The 15975-nt window shown below is 53.0% G+C and overlaps 1 protein-coding gene across 2 annotated transcripts in view; it reads right to left on the bottom strand.

Annotated features, from left to right (window-relative positions):
- The window catches only part of STXBP1 (syntaxin binding protein 1), a 66758-nt gene that overhangs the window by 8970 nt on the left and 41813 nt on the right, over positions 1-15975 (bottom strand). The window contains exons 10-19 of one of the 2 annotated variants that reach the window (XM_073314006.1): positions 14623-14730; positions 13390-13450; positions 12292-12357; positions 11216-11296; positions 10000-10138; positions 8663-8772; positions 7931-8032; positions 4589-4674; positions 1962-2116; positions 142-267 (exon numbers count right to left, since the gene is read on the bottom strand). In XM_073314006.1, the coding sequence (XP_073170107.1) occupies positions 158-267; positions 1962-2116; positions 4589-4674; positions 7931-8032; positions 8663-8772; positions 10000-10138; positions 11216-11296; positions 12292-12357; positions 13390-13450; positions 14623-14730 (1018 nt within the window). In that variant the 3' untranslated portion in view covers positions 142-157. The remainder of the gene's footprint in view (positions 1-141; positions 268-1961; positions 2117-4588; positions 4675-7930; positions 8033-8662; positions 8773-9999; positions 10139-11215; positions 11297-12291; positions 12358-13389; positions 13451-14622; positions 14731-15975) is intronic. The other variant, XM_073314007.1, reaches the window with a different exon arrangement.

Here is a 15975-nt window from a genome sequence, read left to right as displayed (position 1 = left end):
TCTCATCAAAGAACCAAAAAAACAAAAGAAAAAAAAAAGAAGAGTAGAAATAATAATAACTAAAGAAAAAAGAGTGACGGAAGAATCAAAGAAAACCCTTCCGAGTGGAAGAGTTTCTTTTCTTTAATAAGCTGCTTTTACTTTGTTTCTTTGGCTCTCACTCCATTGTTGGAGCCTGATCCTCAAAAGATACCCTAGTGGAGTCCCTGAAGTCGGGGTGCCTCAGGTCCATGAGAAATTTGGTGGGAGTAAGAATGTGAGTAGAACCTGTGAGAGAACAGAGGCGGGCTGACTTCTTGAACAGAAATAAATTAAAGGAACATTCCAACTTAGGCCTAATATTCATAATACACAGCAGGTGAGGATGGGTGAAAAAGCCAGTGAGAGACACAGAGAAAGATGGGGATAAATGTATGATTGAATGAGCAATGCCACGTGCATTTACACATGAGCTCAGAGGCTGGTCTTACGCGGTCACCACTGGGCCTCCGTGGGTAACCAAGGTGTGTTGTATGAAGACAACAGCAACAGTCGATCATCTGTCTCCTCCCCCAGGCCTTGCCTCAGATTTCTGCTGGGCTGCTAAGCTTCTAACTAGTACCAAGGCCAGATCCAGGGCCACTGAAGTCAATGGGAGTCTTTCCATTGACTCCAGTGGACGCTGGGCCAGGTCATACGAGAGAAACCTTGAAGGGATCGAATGGACTAGACCTTAGTCAGAACCCTGCTTAGCAAGGAGGCCCGGAGGTAAACTGCTGCCTTCCAGGAAGGGTTTGAGACGCTCAGCATCGTCGGGGGACATTAAACACACATGCAACGATCACAGAGTCGCAGACCGGAGAGCACGTTAACGGGAGATATGACAGTGCCATGAGAATGTTGAGGTTACCCAAGACACAGGACGGCACGGAGAGATGGCTGACTAGGCTGCGGGGGTTAGAGGAGGAGTTAAGGGGAGTGAGGAGTGCATGTTCCAATGGAGAAAATCCAGTGAGCAGATGAGGTACTGCTTAGAGGAGCCACGAGGGGTGCCGCTGGCCTACGTTTTGTGTGTGTCAAGCTGAGCAGTGATAAGGGCACAGTCCGGAGTGGAGTCAACTGAGCCCATAGTGCTAACCCAGCCGGAGTGAATGTCATACTCAGGAACGTGGGGACCTAAGAGCACTCACTAGAATGAGGCGCAGATTCTCCCGTCCCCCTCAGACCGGACCCACACCTGCTCCTGCTCTTCCAGACCTGCCCCCACCCAAAGCACAGGCAGACACAGAGCACCACGGTGCACTTCAGTCTTGACCTGTCCCAAGAAAAAGGCCAGTCTCTCCCTGTCAGAATCATGCATTAGCCAGTCCTTCTCCCCTGGTGTGTTTGTGGCTCCTCGCTCCTCTGCCATCAGCTGGATTTTGGCTCTACCACTGGGACATAAACACACTCTGTGCTGCCCCTATGGCAGCACTTCCAAGCATTTGCCGTGGAGAAGATCTGTGGAGATGCATACATTTTCTGACTAATAAAAACCATTGTGGTGTGAGACGAATTAATCAAATCTCATGCTTCAGGGCCAAAACAGACCACTTCAGGGGTCAGGAAGGAAATTCCCCTTTGCTCCCACTCAACCACCCGCCTTGTGTAGCACTGAAAAATTGGCTGTGCGAGAGAGGTCACCTTCCCCTGAAGCATCAGGTATTGGCCACTGCCCGAGCCAGGATGCCAGACTCAAAGGGTCAGTGGTCTGTAGGGGCAAACCCTGTGTTCTCAGGTGTGGGTGTGGGTGTGGCGGGGGGAATGAGCTTTCGACACTAGTCCTTCCCACACGGTCATCTGGAGACTGGATTTTGTCTGCTTGCCTTTGGCACAGAGAGGAATGGCTTTAAGAGAGAGGGTGAGACACAGAAGCATGGGATGGAGCCAGAAAGTGCGATGGAGCAGTGCATGGCTCTGCCCAGACCGTCCGCGGCACTCACCTATTAGCACCTCCCACTTGCCGCTGGCTTGCGTCACCTCGTAGGCGCAGCGCATCTCGCTCAGGCTCACGCCCCCCAGAATGAAGATGATGAGGCGAGGGCCAGCCCTGTACTCACCAGGGGCCTTGTTCTTATGCCAGTGTCCATAGCGGGCACTAGAGAGGGAAGGGAGCAGGGAGTGAGGTGAAACACAACATACAGTCTCTGCAGCCAGATGGCTTTGAAATCACTATGCCCCATGCTAATCAACTCCTATGTCTGCTCATTGCTACAGAAGAGTGAAGGCCTCTGAGATGAATTCCTCTGGGCAGTACTTGGTGAGAGATGTGGGCTAGTGTCTCAGCACAGGGCCGGGAGTCAGGATTCCTGGGTTCTGTTCCCAGATCTAGTGTCTCAGCACAGGGCCAGGAGTCAGGATTCCTGGGTTCTGTTCCCAGATCTAGTGTCTCAGCACAGGGCTGGGAGTCAGGATTCCTGGGTTCTATTCCCAGATCTAGTGTCTGAGCACAGGACCGGGAGTCAGGACTCCTGGGTTCTATTCCCAGATCTAGTGTCTGAGCACAGGACCGGGAGTCAGGATTCCTGAGTTCTGTTCCCAGATCTAGTGTCTGAGCACAGGGCCGGGAGTCAGGATTCCTTGGTTCTGTTCCCAGATCTAGTGTCTGAGCACAGGGCCGGGAGTCAGGATTCCTGGGTTCTATTCCCAGATCTAGTGTCTGAGCATAGGGCTGGGAGTCAGGACTCCTGGTTTCTGCTCCCTCTGCAGTCTTGAATAAGTGACAGTACCTATGGGGAAACTGAAGCAGGGAACTCCATACTGAAGCAGAGAGGTTGACAGTGCTGCCTGCTCTCCTGGGGCTGGGAGGGTTTATTAAAAGTGCTAAATATTATTAGAACACAGGCAGCAGTAATAAAGGTTGGTGCTGCTATACCACTTTGCATGCAGAGATCTTAAATGGTTTTCAATTCGCAGTAAGCTGTCCCTCTGCTACAGAGGGGGACACTGAGGCACAGAGCAGTTTCCATCTCTAGGTGTTCCAGTTTAGGAAAGGTTCAGGATTCAAATTCAAGCCATGGACTAGCGTCGATGCAGGACAGTGGTGAGGTGCAATGGCAGATTGAGGGGATGGTTGGGGTTCAGAACTGGGCCATCGGGGGCTGCTGTTGGACTGGAGCGAGGCGTACCTCACATCCGCATGCCTACTCTGTGCCTTGCTCTGGGCACTTTGGACAGCTCCTCACTCCTATGGAGTCAGAAGGGAAACAACACAGAAGAAACAAAAGCAGAGTCCCTGTGAGTTGCTGGTGCTGGAGTGATGGTGGGTTTATTCACCTGCCAAACACACATGTACTTTTGTAGCCAGGTCCCAACACCCTCCTCTCACCCGTTTACAACAAACAGGGTTGAGCTGTTTCCAGACTGCAACTTCCCTCACCCATGTCAGTGCAGCCACACCTCCCCTGCTGCCTAACCACATATGTGTTGCAAAAACCTGAGCAATTATCCCATAGTGCCTTAGTGGGGGAGAGAGTGCCTGGGGTACCAGCACAGAGGTCAGCAGCCCATTGGGCAATGCATTCTGGGATGTTGTGACAGCCTGAAATGTCACACGGAGGCAGAAAAAACCTCACAAGTAGCTGACTCCAGTTAACCAATCCCCTCAGAGCCTGCTGGGAGTGGGCAGGGCCTGGGCCTATATAAGCCAGACCTGGCTCATTCCTGGAGGCAGAAGTGCCAAAGGAAAGCAGGAGTGGGGGGGTTACCCTGAGAGAAAGGTACTGAGTTTAGGGAGCATGGGACACCAACTGGGCCTGGAAACTTTGGCCGTGTCTGGAAGGTAAGAGAACTTATGGGGAGACTTTGGGTGTAGATGATGATAAACTAGATACCAACAGACCCTCTGATAAGTGTTACTCTGTTCTCTCTGGCTCCCTTTTTCTCTACCCCCCCCCTTTTTCTTTTCCTGGGGTGATCAGGTTATCCTGGCTGGCCAGGCAATAGCTTGGTGGCAGGTGTTGTCTCCCATGGAGAGCTGGGAGGAAGCAGTTTAACCTGTTACACAGGCACACCTGGTGATCCTATCGACGCAGCAAACTGAAGAATGTCATGAGTGAGTTACAGATCAGTCCTGTGCCAGGCAAGGCCTGCGGAAAGGGGGATGCATTGCTAGCTGCAGATTGAGCACATTGTGTGTAGGACAAGCCTGGTTTGTGCAGACCATGGCAATAATGAGTTACAAGGTATCATAGGAAGATAAGTTGTGCTTAAGGCTCTGTGTGGGGACTCGGCAGACCTGAGTTCAGTTCCTGGCCCTGCCATATGCTATCTGTGTGATGTTGAGTAAGTCATTTATCAACCCTGTGCCTCAGTTCCCTCTCTAGAAGGGGGCTGATACTGGTGTGTGGGAAGGATACAATCCATCATGGCATATGAGGCACAGACTCTAAGGTAATGTGAGCAAAGATGTCTCATGCAGATGGGGCCTAACTGAACTCTTCTGTGCCCTACGAAGTCCTGAAACTGAGAGAAGCCAAGGGGGGCAGAGGGCCAAGGCTGGCATGAGTCTCAAAGCTGCACCTCCTCCCAGAAAGGGCATGGTGGCCCCTCTCTGCAGGGCTCTACCTACCTGACTGCAGTGGTACTGAAGGAGGCCGAGGAGCGGGTGGAGATATAGGGGTAGTGCTTGGTGTCCAGTTTGTCCTCAATAGTGTCCTGGGAAGAGAAGAGCCTCACATCAGTATGTAGCGGGCAAGCCCATGTGACGCTGTCTGGATCAGAGCTCCAATTTCTCTGATCGGGCAGCTTCCTGGACCCAGCTCTGGAGGTCACTCCAAGGGGATGGACCCTTCCCACTGGATCCTTGGCAGAATTCCTCCAGAACTGTCCCATTTGGAGGGAAAAAAAAAGCCCAGCTATTCCTGCGCTCTAGCAGAGTCTGGGTAACTCAATCCTGCCCCAGCCAAGATGGGGAGGGACAAGATGCCCTCGAGGCTCCATCCAGCCCTGCGTGTCTGATTCTGTCGTTTCCCTGCTCCTTCCTGGGTTTGCCAGCCAGCCCAATGAGCGAGTCCCTCTCCTTTCAGCCATAGCTACTGAATGCCTAGGGCAAGCCCGAAACCTAAGCCACGTGCCATGCAAATCCGTTCTGCACCCAAATCCCTGGGACCATCACTTAGTCGGCGGCTAAAAACTGTCGAGTCACCCCGCAAGTTCCCGGCGCCTCCATCCCTCCTAACTGAGCAATGGGGGACAAATAGGAGCCAGCCAGCTGTTTGGCTCCTGAATGGGAGCTTTGTCTCTACTGGTTCACAGCCACCTCCTGTCACCCACCAGGTCTTTAAGCCTGAGAGGGTAATTACTATGAGCAGCTCCCCAGCATGACCTGCTAGGAACCCCGCTGGGCCATGCAGCCTTAATGAGTCATTGGCATCTCCTCTGACTTACTCTTTACACCACCACCCCCAAATACTGGTGCAGGGCTGAGCCAAGGGTTGCAGAGCTCTGATTAGTGCCTCGTTATTGCCTTCAGCAAGGGCCACTGATGTAAAACTCAGGGAGGGGACATGGCTGATGTGGGAGCTCGATGGAGGAGTCCCTCAGTGAGGGATAAAACCAAAGTTAGGGACATAGGCATCTGCTCTGTCTCCTCTCTGCCAGGTTTGGGGTTGATTCCTAGCACGTACCAAGAGTTCACTAGGTCGATTTGGCATTCAAAGATAATAGTGGGCTGATTTTTTTTTCTGATCTCCATAGATCTGTATGCACAAGATTCCTATGTGCACCTCTCTTCTCCACCTGACATAGCTCATCATAAAACATTAGCTACCCTTCCCTGACCCACAATGTGGGAATAAAAACACCCCCATTCTTAGCCTCCAAACGAGCTTCCTCCTGTACAGCATCAATAATATCCAAACCGTTGCCATACTGGATCATAGTGGGGGTCTATCTAATTCACTAACAGATTGTGAACTCTTTGGGGCAGGAACCAACTTTTGTCCTAGCACCTAGCACCATGGGGCCCTGATCCATGACTGGGGCTCGTAGGTGCTATGGTAATACAAATAAATCTGTATACTGTAATAAGGTTTAAGGAATTTGTGGTCGCTCTGAAGTCTCAAATAACGGAGTCAGTGTGAAGTGATGGACGCAGCTACAAGCATAGCTGAGAGATCCTTCTGTTCAGAATATCACCACATTCAATCAGCACTGGGTTTCAGTCTGTTGCCATCCAGTTTTTAAGTTCAGTCATTTTGATTTTATGAATTACACCTGTGTGGTGTCCAGCTACAGTATAGGGCATAGACACATGCCTTAGTCCTGGACCAATATAGGGCATAGACACATGCCTTAGTCCTGTGATATCAGAGGTAACTCAATCAATCTCCACCCTTACTATACAGCTCATCTGCATGCAACAATTTCATTGGCCGTATGAGGGAGACTGCCTAGTTGGTAGATTACTTGGCCTAGCTACCACCCACACAAATCTCCCAGTACAACCTTCCCCAGCCACACAACCACATGACCAGCATACACAATAACCCCAAACAGATGTAGCCCCTCATCTGCCACCCACACAAATCAACACAGCCACTCATACATCAGCACAAACAACAACCCCAAACTTCACTGGAAGTCTCAAACGTCTGAGTCAGTGTCAAGTGATGGAAACCGCTACAAGCATGGCTGAGAGCACTCTTTGTTTAGAACAGCACCAGGCTGACTCATCCCTGGGCTCTGCAGTCTGATACCATCCAGTTTAAATTCTCAGCCATTTAGAAGCTAATTACACACAGGCTTGGGTTACTAGTAAATAGTAAGATCCCATTTCCAATAGTGGCTAGCACCAGGGGGAAGTGTAAAACTTGGGCATGGGAAGTTATGGAATAACCTGAGTGGGGTTGGGGAAATTTATTCTGAACCTAGGTACTAGTGTTTACTCCTCTTTAACCAGCCTGAAGATCCCATGAACACGCAGGGGAGAGCTCTTCTCTTGATGAGGCATTGGTCTAAGATCTGGCTCTTTGTCGAGGATCCATTTGCGCTGATAGAGATGGGGCTGAGTCGCAAAGTTTGAATCCTGGGTTTTGCTCTGGGCTCCAGCTCTCCCCTTTAGACTTTGTAAATCGTTTTAAAACCTTGTTGTGCCCAATGCAGGCCCTGTCAGAGGGGACACACCCAGCTCGCCAAAGACATGGCTGTGTTCCTCTTCAGGGCTGTCTTTTGCCACTAGGTGGCAGCATAGGCAAGGGTCCTTCCTAAACTGTGTCACTGAGAAATTAACACCTGTCCCGCACTGAACACTTGCACAATTGAGATCGGAGAGTAGGTGTGATATTAGGGCAATTGCCCTTGAAAGATCCGATCCGGAAACATCTTTGTTCAAACCCAGCACTGCTCTTTGTGCCCAGCAGGATCAAACTCTGATCTGTTCCTTGGGGGAATGGAGTACATTTATTTCCTTACCCCTCCCCACTTCACCCTGCTCCACCGTGGCACCACCCTTGCCATGTGAAACCAGAGCCCAGGGATGCAGGGTGACCAGCTCAGAGGCCAGAACTTGGGGGCTGGCTTTCAGAGCGCCACCTCGCTCTGTACGTCTCAGTAAATGCAATGTTAAATGGAACGGAAGGCTGTCTCCCTAGATCGGTGTGGATCACATGCTCTCTCTCAGCAGCTGTCCTGCTTGCTGAACTGGGGGATGCAGCCCACACAGCCCAGGTTGTAAAGAACCATGTGGTCCTGGAAGCGGGTGAATTTCTTTATCCATTTGTTTTGTTGTCGCATTCAGGAGCCCCAGTCATGGACCTGACCCTATTGGGCTTTACAAAAATAAACAGTCCCTGCCCCAAAGACCTTGCAATCGAAGCACTGTGCTCCAGGACCTTGCTGCAGTCACAGGGACTATCTCCACTAGCGAAACTCCTCCCTTCCCTCGCCGTCCGTACACTCCTCACTGATTTACCTCCATGATGTCCTTCACAACTGGGGTCCATCGCGAGAGCTGGTAGGTCTGCTCGCTGATCCGCTCCTTCCGCTCCGGCTTGCTCCTGCGACGCAAGGTAGACTGGACACAAATGACACATGCAGAGAGCCTTTAAAAGGAAGGCTCGGTTCCGGAGCCTAGAGACCCCTCCCATTCCCCACTAGAAGAACGCCTGGTGCCAGTCCCTTCCTCCAGCAATGAGCTGAGGCAGTCCACACTCCTCTGCCTGGACCCTGCCTGCCCTGGGCCGGTCTTGCCACCGTCGGCAAGGGAGGGCCAGTCATGCTGGATCCACAGCCTCTGACCCAGAGATGAGAGCGTTAGCTGGCCCCAGACTCACTAATTCTGCCTTGTTACATAAGTACATTCACTCCCTGCGTCCCAGCTTCTGCAGGGATCCCTCCGCACCAGCCATTTTGGATTTAATTACAATCCCAAAGCGAATAAGAATTCAGCTGTCACTTTAGTGGCCTCCTCTGCTGGTGTCTACCAGTAATGGCTAACACTAATCCAGGATAGTTAGTGGGATGGTGATAGACCCCACAGCTTGTGACCAGTTGAGAACCAGTCAGTCTGGCAATGCTGGAGGAACAATACGCTTATAGCTGCAGGTCTCTTGGCCAGTCAAGCAAGCCCAGGAGGGGCTGATGGCCAGTGTAGCACACAGGGACTCAGAAGCTCTGGTTCCATAGGGGGCAGTTGGGTGCTTACGTCTGTGATGATGGGCAGCCCGAGGTGGGCCATGTTGGTGATGATCTCGCTGTCCTCCGGTGGGATTTGAGCGTGCTGGATCAGTTTGTTCAGGTTTTCCTCTGTGATCCCTAGGAATGCAAATGGGGAACAGCTTCCCAAACTGAAACTCTTCTCCTGCCCTGGGCTCAGAGGTCACCACCCATCAATCATCAGCGGGGAGCCTCACTCATGAGGCTCCTCCCTCAAGACACGAAAGCGGCTGTTGCTCCAATCCCATCTTCCCTCCCACTTTCACTCCATCACTTCCCTCCTTCAGAGCTGCTCTCCTCCCTAATGACCAGCTCTCCTGTGCATTGGTTCTGCACCTCCTACACCAGGGGCTCTCAACCTTTTCCTTTCTGAGGCCCCCCCAAAATGCTAGAAAAACTCCACAGCCCCACCTGTGCCACCATCACCGGCTTTCTGCATATAAAAGCCAGGGCCGGCATTACGGGGTAGCAAGCTGGGCAATTGGCTGGGGCCCCAGGGGCTCCCGCAAAGCTACATCACTCAGGCTTCACCTTCAGACCCAGGGGGCAGGGATCAGGGCCCTGGGCTTCAGCCCCACATGGTGGGCCTTTGGCTTTTTCCCCAGGCCCCAGCGAGTGCTGGCTCTGCTTGGTGGCCCCCCTGAAACCTGCTTGCAGCCTGCTGGGGGGAGGGGGGGGCCCAGACCCCTGGTTGAGAACCTACAGCATAGCGCTGGCTCGGGAAGCTAGGGGGAGTCCTGGGTCAGACCCAGCTGTGCCACTGAATTGCAAGGTGACTTTGTGGAAATCCCTTCCCCTCACCATGCCTCCGTTTCCTCCCTCTGTAAAAGGAGGAGGATGGTAACAGCCTCTTGGCAACTGTTCCAGCACGATGCAGCCTTCCCAAGTGCTGAGAGGCCAGACGGTGAAGTGCTGATCAGTGTTAGAGAACTATTGTGAGAGGGAGCCCTATTGACGTGAGCAGGCTGAGTCACTAATCATCTGTGCAGTTGGTGGCTTGTGCACAGGCTAAATATTTCTGTGGGTTGCGGGTGTAAATCCATGTGCCCAGTGCATGATTTACCCATGCAGCGGAAGAGCGGGCAAGTAGCTCCAATTCCTTGTCTGACAGGGGTCTGAGCCCTTCACATCAGTCTGCAGCGGCCAGTTCTCCTGGATTCTATGCCTGAAGAGCTCTGTCCCCACCGCTTTCCTTCTGTTCCCCACCCTGCATCTTCTTGCCTTCCTCTAGGCTTTCCTCCCTCCCCTGCTCTTTCTCCATTTGCCTATGCCCAGAGGAGCTCCTCTGCCCATCCCCCAGCCCCCTCCGCAGTTTCTCCTCCTTACCGTTCTTCAGGAAGATGTAGAGCAGGATGATGCGGATCTTGTCGTAGGTGCTGACGTTCGCATCCAGCAGGATTGGGACAATGGCCCTCATGGGGTCCTTGATCTTCTCCCCTTCGGCATCAGTGCCCATAGCCAGGTCCTGCAGAGAATGCACATGCTCGTTATCTCTTACCCCTGGAGTCCTTCCCAGGGCCAGGCTGCAAGCCACCATGGGGAGCCTCTGGGCTGGCTTCAGAGGGGCATGTGGTCTCTGACTCCCTTAGGCTGACTGACACCCAGTTACCAGTGTGCAAGGAGCAGAGCAGGGGTCTGAGCACCTCACTGCCTAGATTAAAGGGAGAAGCTCAAGTGTGTGTTAGCCTTTTTCCTTGTGAAGGTCCCTGACCCTGATCTAGACGGTGCAGGTGGATCACTAGGTCTGGAGGGAGTGAGCTGCCAGCTCTGCTTTAGCCGCAGGAGGCTAAGCAGGTGGTGGGTGAGAACTAAAACTCCACCCCAACCAAGTGAGGCTGTGGCTCCTCCAAGGAGCATCAGCCCCAGGCTTACCTGACAGAAGGGTTTGGACTCTGGCAGTCAGGCCACAAACCTGGGCTGGTGACAGATGAAAGCCCCCTACCCTTCTGGGTAGTTCATGGAGACAGGAACACACTGCCCAGAACAGGCCCCTTCTCTACAGCACCAGGGTCTAGGCCAGAGGATTTCTCCCATAGAGGGGAGAGTGTCCAGTGACCCTGCCCCTTTTCTGGATGTGGGGAGGGAAGAGACTAGCTTAAAGCTAGATGGAGGACCCACTTACACGTGCCTCCAGAGTCTCTCTTCCCACCTGGGAAGGGTGTGAGGTGCAGCTAGGGAAATTCTGTGAAGGGGGAACAAACTGTGTCTAAATCAAGAACACTGTCCTGCCATCAGGGGCCCCCCATCAGCTTGGCAGTGCTGCACTCGCCCTCCCTAGGCACCGCCAGGTCTCGGCTCCTACAACTGAGCATCAAGCATGCCAAGAGCAGGCAGCACGGCGCTAAACCCAAGCTGAGGCCCCCGCAAGAACAGGCCTGGGTGGTCTGGGGGACATGAGTGCCCTGGTGAAGGAGGGATTCTCCCCTGGGGTCTGCAGGATCTTTGGGCTCTGAGGCTGCATTTGAGTTGGCAGGGACTGCATGAGGGGGAGAGCACGTGGTGCCAGAGGGGGAGTGGAGAGAAGGACAGAGGAGACCAGGACCTGTTCAACGCGGCAGAGCTTATCCACGGTGCCTTGGTAGTGCTTCATGCAGTCCTCAGCCAGGTGCAGGTGAGTCGAGTACTAAGAAGACACAAGAGGTAGACACAGGCCTAGCAGTGGCAGCTGCAGTAGGTTCCTCAGAGCTTAAAACTAGCTCAGCGGACCAAAGCCTCTGCCGTTGAAACGGTACTGATTCACACCTGCAAAGGAGCTGGCCCTCTATTTGAGTGTGTGTGAACAGACTTCAAGAGCATACACCTGCCCTGCCACGCCTACCCCCAAGCCTCCCTCGCCACTCTCCCAGGCACAGGGCACTGTGTAGAAAATGGGCTCTGCAAAAAAATATCCATTTCCAGCTGTGACCCTAGAGATGTCCTTGTAGATGTAAGCTGTGCTGAACCCCATCGTGGCTGGAAAAACAATTCTGGAATTTCAAGCTTCTCTCCGTTATTTTGCTAAAGCAAAGTCGGTGGTTCCTCTTCCTCCTTTTTCCCAGCCCCTCATCACCTTTTTCCAGGAAAATGAATGACCTTGGACTAAAACAGGTTGCAAACTAAGACATGGATGGGAGACCTGGGTTTTGGAACCAGCTCCCCCTCTGACCTGCTGGGTGACCCTGGGCATGTCACTTTTCCTCTTGGCCAGTTTTCTGTTTCCTCCATTTAGATTTTAAACTCTTTGGGGCCAGGACTGTATCCTACTTCATATCTGTACAATTCCTCACACAAAGGGTCCTTGAGCTTAGTGGAGACCTCTAACTCTACTGTAATAATAATGTAGAAAATTAGCAATGTGGCTTCCAGCAACTGCCTTCCACATGAGGATGACTCCCTGCCCAACCTCCTATGTAGGCCCTCTCTCCTCCTGCCCCACAACCAACCACTTGGTCCTTATCAGAATTCTCTCTCTGGACCACCAGCAAGGGCTCCACTGATCACTCCTGGCCCACAGCCTTCCAGTCGAACTGCTGCCTTTGCCTAAGGAGGAAGGCCAGTGTTAGACATTTTGCATGGAAGATTGCTCATGCCCAGATTCCTTTCCACTAGCAGCCACACGTTTTCCTCATTCGTTTTTACCTTGCTGAGTTCTTTCTGGTACTGGGGCATCTTCTTCAGCATCTGGGACAGGTCCCTCATCGTGGTCTGCAAGGAAAGGAGATGGCGTGACTTCCCCTGTTGTACCTTTGCCATCATAGGGAGGAAAGCCAGGGAAGAAGACACCGATGGGAGCATCACACCTCCTGCCTTGTAACTCTCTCGGGCAGTTCAAATGCATGGCTCTTGGGGGCGGTTGTCAGGATGTCACCAAGTCTCCTCCTGGGCTGGCTAACTTATGAGCAGTAATAAGAGCTGTAGCTATGGAAATTAGAGACAGGGGATCCAGGAGGATCCTGCCCCACACACACAAATCCAAATGCAATCTAGCACAGTCAGCTGGGGGCAGGATTTTTTTCTCCTTTCCCACAAGGTCTCATCAAGGCCAAGAGCTCAGCAGGGTGCAAAGAGGGACTGGATATTAATATGGCGAGTGAGCACCTTCAAAGGATATTGAAATAACATGTCCTACAAACCTTCATGCTTCAGAGCCAAACTCTAACTACTAGGGGTCAGGAGGAAACCTTCCCATAACTGCCTATTGCTGGGCTTCTTGCATCTTCCTCTGAAGCAGCTGGTGCTGGCCACCATCAGAGAGAAGGTCCTGGACTAGATGGGCCTCAAGTCTGATCCAATCTGGCATTCTCATGTCCCTAAGAGTCTGGTACTGTCCCCTGATGGCTGCAGGATACTAGGAGTGATGGAGCACTGATTGCATCCTGTAGGGCACATCCTGTATTGCTAGAATGTGACTTGATGGCCTCAGAGGAGAAACACCTGCTCCCTTTCTCCCTTCCCACCCCACACACCTGGAGTTTAGGACCATGCCTAGGGAGTTTATCAGCATTTGAGTCTCTCTCCATAATATGGATGGACTGCTGCCCTCTCCCTCATTTCTAAAAGGGCCCAGGGATTTGAGGGCCCATGGTGCCTTTTGGGACTGGGCTTCAAGCTTCCATGCAGAACCTAGCCTCCCCTTTGCCCCCTGCTCATTCCTTGTGAACGTCTCTAGCAGACCGCTCCAGTGCACGAGGGGGTCAGTTAACAGGAGTGCAGTTCCCACACAAGTCATGGCATCACCTTCTCGCCTGTGTTCATCCTCTTGCTGGAAGAAAATTCCTTTAGCGAGCGGGTGACCTCCCTGGAAAGAAGGGGGCACAATGATCAGCCATCTGCCAGTCCCTATGCACGCGGGCTCCTGCCCACTCTACCCCTTCCTCTGTCCCCTGCAGTTTCACCCACTTCCTCTCTCTAGCCTTCCACAGCCTCCCTGTGTGTTGTTGGGGCTTGCTCAAGGGGGTTGGACAGGATTGAAAGCAAGGGCCTAGGAATCCAAGCCCTGTCATAAGATGGGTCCATCTGCAGCGGTAAGTGAGACCCCAGATCAGCTTAACTTTAAGCATGTGGTCACGTCCATCCCCAGACAGCAAAGCCTACAGGCCCCTCAGCACGTGGCAGGCAGCTGACTGCACCAGACGCAAGCTTCCAGGAGGCAGAGATGCACTGTAGGAGTACAGAACCTTCCTCCCCCTCACGCATCACCTGCTGAGCTGGAGGAGGAGACGGTGGCCGGGCAGCGGAGAGGTGGCAAGGGGTCTGCAGGTTTGGAGTTTACTGACAGGATGGGGGAAGGGAGAGGGCTGCAAAGTTCTGGGGCATCTGGGCACAGCATACAGCGTCCATCTACCCGAGACTGCAACAACGCACATGCAGTAGCCAACGGTTAATCCTGTGCTATGCTTCCTGCTCCTCTCCGCAGGTACTGCGCTCCCCCCGCGGTGGGGATGGCCAGCGATCACCGGCAGGGGTCCGCCGGCACACAGCGAAGGAGCAGGGTCGAGATGCACTGGCTGGGGAACGAGGGGGAAGCTTTGCCGGCAGCCTCGGAGCTGCTGTGGACGGTGGTGCAGGAGGTGTAGCACGGGTGTGTGTACCCTCCCTGGCACGGCGGCCCAAATCCTCCTGCCACAGGACACCAGGCCAACGAGACGGGTGGCTTTGCTCTTTGTCTCCGCTAGGGTGCGTCCACGGGGGCGGACAGACGTGCTAAAGCCAGCCGTGTAGCCGGGTGGGCCCGGTTCGGTTAGGACCAGGCTCCAGTGGGGACTGCAGGTGGGGACTGGGGGGTGTTGGCAGAGCTGTGCTGAAACACTCGCCCAGGGCCTGCCTTCGCTCCTCATCTTGCCCGTGGAATTATTTCCACCCTTACTTAAGTCCCAGCGTTAAGCAAGCTGCCTGACCCTGCGCGGGAGGCGGGCGACCGACTGCCCCACCCATTGTCACTGGGGCACGTGGAACAGGTCAAGCACTCACTGGGACACCTCTGCAATGTGTTTGTGGCGCAAGGTGATCCAGAGGTCGTCGTCCTCGTCCAGGAGAACCTCTTTCACCCGGGCCTCTCCGATGCCGCTTGTTTCATACCTGGAGAAAAGAGCAGGCGCGGAAAACTTACGGGGGGGGGGGGGGGGTTCACGCGTCATCTCCTGCTTCTGAGGGAGATCCCCTCGTCCCCTCTAGCACCTCCCCTCCCCCAGACCAGAAAGAGGAGAGACAAGACAGTGCATCTTTCACATGAGAGAGACTCCCAGGGCCCAGCGGTGTCCCCTCGGGGACGGGGGGGTGTACCAGTGCATGCCACACAACAAGTGCCGGTCCTGGGGCGTGCTGTGCTCTCTCTCCAGGTGGGTACAGGACTCCCCCTTCTGGAATTTATTCAAAGTAGGATTATCCTCGGGACCACCATTATTTTCTGTTTGCTCGTTCAGTGCCTAATACGTGGGGGTCCTGGCCCGTGCCTGGAGATCCTACTTGCTGGCACAGGACAAAGAATAAAATAGGTGACAGGAGTTGGCTACTCAAGTCTAGAGCTGGTCTCGGATGGTCACAGAGCTCTGTCACTCCATTTATCTGCTTGCGCTGTGGAGTAGAATCAGAACTGGACCCCCTACATCCCCGTGGAAAGGATTTCTAGATTCCCCTTTCAGGCTATTAGTGGTTTGGTTTAGAGAGGGAATCGCTCCACCCTCAGGGTGAGGAGAGGGAGAGGAAAGAGTGGGACGTTCACTTTCTTTATGGCTTTACAGTCTTCTCTCCAGCAACCTGACCCACTTCCCTGGCTCTTCCACACTTTGCGAGGAGTAAAAATAGTGACTAATATGCAACGGGTAAGATGCAGCACAACTTCTGCAAATTTCACCAAAATTTCCCTCCACCAAAAAAAAATAAAAATCAATGGTCCTAGCAGTAGTGTGGCCTAGTAGATGGAGCACTAGACAGAGGCTCAGGAGGCCTGGGTTTTATTCAGGGCTCTACCACTGACTTCTAGCAAATTGTTTCACCGCTGTTCCTTCTCCTACTCTTTGTCGGTCTCGTCTACTTGTCTTAGACTGTAAACACTTCAGGTCAGGAACACACTCTCTCACTGTGTTTGTACAGCACCTGACGCTCTGGGGGGGGGGGGGGGGGGACCTGATCACAGTTGAAGTCTCTAGGAATTACCATAATACAAATAGTTACTACCACTAATAGAATTTTGCAATGGAAAAGACCTAGTACATCTTCCCGCTACTCGCTACTTCTGTAGATTTTTACACTCTGAAGTATGAATATGATGAGCCATTCGTTACTGTTAGTATCTTTTTAAAATGACATGCCCCAGTGCTCTTT

This window comes from Lepidochelys kempii, chromosome 16 (genome assembly GCF_965140265.1).
Source record: "Lepidochelys kempii isolate rLepKem1 chromosome 16, rLepKem1.hap2, whole genome shotgun sequence".
NCBI lineage: Eukaryota > Metazoa > Chordata > Testudines > Cheloniidae > Lepidochelys > Lepidochelys kempii.
The sequence above is the reverse complement of the archived record's forward strand: the minus strand, read 5'-3'. Positions and strand labels throughout refer to the sequence as shown.